We start from the raw sequence: 3179 nt of genomic DNA on the forward strand, positions 1-3179 counted from the left end.
CCCCGCATGGACGCTCTGTGCCCCTCTCACCCCACAAACCCCACAAACCCAGGCCTGTCCCTCATGGCCGCTCTGTGCTCTCTCCCCACAGCAAGAAGGCTGGGGAGGATCCCGCGGCGCTGGCCCCGCTCTTCGGGCCCCCGCTGGAGTCGGCCTTCGAGGAGCACAAGCTGGAGGGTGAGTCTGGGGCATGGAGGGGACTTTGGGGCTGGGGAGTGTGGGGTCCAGGACAGGGGAGTTTGGAGCCATGGTGGGTGAGTTTGGGAACCTGGTGGTTTGGGGCAGTGGTGGGTGAGCTTGGGGCCATAGTGGGTGAGTTTGGGGTCAGGGTGAAGGACTTTGGGAACCTGGTGAGCTTGAGGCTGGGACAGGTGAGTCTGGGGCCGTGGTGGGTGTATTTGGGGCTGGGGTGAGGGAGTTTGGGTTCAGGATGAGTGAATTTGGGGCATGGCAAGTGAGCTTGGGGACCTGGTGAATTTGGGGCTGTGGTGAGTGAATTCAGGGCCCTGGTGAGTGAGTTTAGTGACAGGGCGAGTTTGGGGCTGGGGTGACAGAGTTTGGGGCATGGCAAGTGAGCTTGGGGACTTGGTGAGTGAGTTTGGGGACAGGGTGAGTTTGGGGCTGGGGCAAGGGAGTTTGGGACCGTGGTGAGTGAATTTGGGGACCTGGTGAGTGAATTTAGTGACAGGGTGACTTTGGGGCCATGGTGGCATCTCCTGGCAGGGACGTGGGAAGGTTCTCCAGCCCTGGCAGGGGTGGAGTCCCCGTTCCTGGAGGAATTTCAGAGCTGTGTGGATGTGGCACTTGGGGACAAGGTCAGGGGTGGAACTGGCAGCTCCATGGGCTCTGAGGGCTTTTCCAAGCTGGACAATTCCCAGATTCCCAGGTTCCCAGCCCTCCTGCTGGAGGAGGAAGGAGCCCAGGAGGGGTTGAAGGACAGGTGACCATGTTCAGGGTTAATTCAGGCTGGGTGGAAACAGCAAGTGCTTAAGTCAATTAGTTAATTATGAGGTCTGGGAGAGATCCTGACAGGGAACAGCTCAAGAATATCAAAACTCAGCATTTTCCATTCAAACCTTCACCCTGGAGCCAAGGGGTTTAACTCCATCCAGGGTTCTGGAGGCAGCTGTTGGACAAGCCTTGCACCCCTCCATGCCTAGGAAATGCCATCTCAAAATGTCATTTCCCCCTCCTTTAACACAGAGACACTTTGCTTCCTTCCAAAGCTGATTTTCCCAGCTTTCCCAAAGCACAGGAACCTTGCAAGACTTGTTTTCCCCAAAACCAACCCCATCCATGCCCTGGAGCGGGTTCTTCCCAGAGATCTCCTCCTCCTCCTCCTCCTCCTCCTCCTGGAGGGCCACTGCCCTCATAGCCTCGTTATGTCCTGTCATTAACGCCTCCAGTTAATTCTTTTAATCAAAGCAACGTTTGGAAGCAGTTCTCGGCACAAAAACTCCAAGAAATCTAAATTATATACAAAAATATCTTTTCCCCCCCTTTATTCTCCTGGGAATTATCTTTTCATTTTACTACCTGATGGGTTTTTTTGTTTGCATATCCTAAAATTCCAGACCACTTTGGCCATCAATAGAATGTTTTCCTTCCCATAATACGACTCCAAATCCATCCCTGGCATTGTTTTGTTTGTCAAGCAGCATAAGTGTCAAACTAATTGCACGTCCTGCTTCAAAATCAGACAGGATTTTAATTATCCACCGTTACAGAACCCCCTGTCCTTAATTAATGAGGTTTCTGTCACAGTCTGGGCCCTCTTTTCCCAGAGCCTCAGTGTCTCATCTGTGTGTTTGGGTGATGGGAAGAAAATATTTGGGTTTTTCATTGCTTTCAAATGTTTGTTTTTGATTTTCCAGCTGCTCTGGACCAGCCTGAGATATGGGGGTCAGTCCAGCCCATCAACACAAATGTAGAGTCCCCAAAACTTCCAAGACCTTTTCCAACTGGAAGTAAGTGACCATGGATATAATATATCCAGAAATCAGGTCAAAGATTTGAGCTGTCCTCATCCAGGCTGTGCAGTTCCACGATATTTTAAATTAAAGGGGTTTTTTTCCCCTTTTGTTAGGCTTGGGTGACAGCACTGTGGGGTGGAGGAGAGAGTGGGATTGATAAGGGGTGCAGGGATGGGGTGGGTCCTGATCCTGCACGTTCATGCCGAGGTTACTTGGCTGGAAAAGTGGGAAGCACCGGTTTTTCCAGGATAGCATCAGGGAGAGCAGCACAACCCCAATCCCGGATTTTTATTGCAGCTTTCCCTCTGCCCGGGGCAGCTGCGGAGCCGCTTCCCCTGCAGAAATGCCCCTGTAAAGCACAGCTGGTTAATTAGCCGCTGTTAATTAGCCCCAGCGTTCCCGATCCCGGATCCACATCCTGGATCCACGTGGGATGGGCACGGGAGAAAGGCGGAGGCAGCTCTGTGCCTCGGAGGATCCAGGTTTAATTAAAATGCTAATTTAGGGGGTTGAAACAGGAGATGTTAAAAAAAGGGGAAAATTCCTTCAAACACGACAGAAATGGCTTCCCACTGCCAGAGGGCAGGGAGGGATGGGGTGTTGGGAAGGAATTAATGGGATGTTGGGAAGAATTCCTCCTTGTGAGGATGGGGAGGGATGGGATGGAGTTCCCAGAGCAGCTGTGGCTGCCCCCGGATCCCTGGCAGCGCCCAAGGCAGGGCTGGACACTCATCCCTGCCTTGTCCCCTTTTCCCAGCGATCCCGTCTGACATCCCGTGGGCTGTCCCTGCTGCTGTCCGGCTGAACTCTCCCCTCTCTGTGCTCTCTTTCAGCCCCTCCGCCCGGGGGGGACAGAGACAGCCCCAGCTCTGCGGGGACACATCCCTGTCCCCGTGGCTTTGTTTTGGGCACAGATTTGGTCCCTGTGCATCCTCTGCCCTTGGAATTCAGAGAATTCCAGACTGGGCTGGGTTGGGAGGGATTTCTGTCCTGTCCAGTTCCCACCTGCCACTGTCCCAGCCTGGCCCTGGGCACTGCCAGGGATCCAGGGGCAGCCCCAGCCCTGAGGTGTCTCAGTGGATGCTGCAGCAGAAGCAGCACAAAGATCTTTTTGCCTCCCAAGTCGGTCTCACCCCGGTGAAATTAATGCTCTTTACAGCATCCCTGCCTTTGGATCAGAATGCAGTGCAGGATTAGCCTCAATAT

General features: G+C 53.6%; 1 protein-coding gene across 1 annotated transcript in view; it reads left to right on the top strand.

Moving 5' to 3' along the window:
- Nucleotides 1–3179, top strand: part of SGIP1 (SH3GL interacting endocytic adaptor 1) — a 49190-nt gene that overhangs the window by 23610 nt on the left and 22401 nt on the right. The window contains exons 12-13 of the mRNA XM_031064076.1: nt 92–177; nt 1875–1967. Of these exons, the coding sequence (XP_030919936.1) occupies nt 92–177; nt 1875–1967 (179 nt within the window). The remainder of the gene's footprint in view (nt 1–91; nt 178–1874; nt 1968–3179) is intronic.

Source organism: Geospiza fortis, unplaced genomic scaffold (assembly GCF_000277835.1).
Source record: "Geospiza fortis unplaced genomic scaffold, GeoFor_1.0 scaffold69, whole genome shotgun sequence".
Lineage (NCBI taxonomy): Eukaryota > Metazoa > Chordata > Aves > Passeriformes > Thraupidae > Geospiza > Geospiza fortis.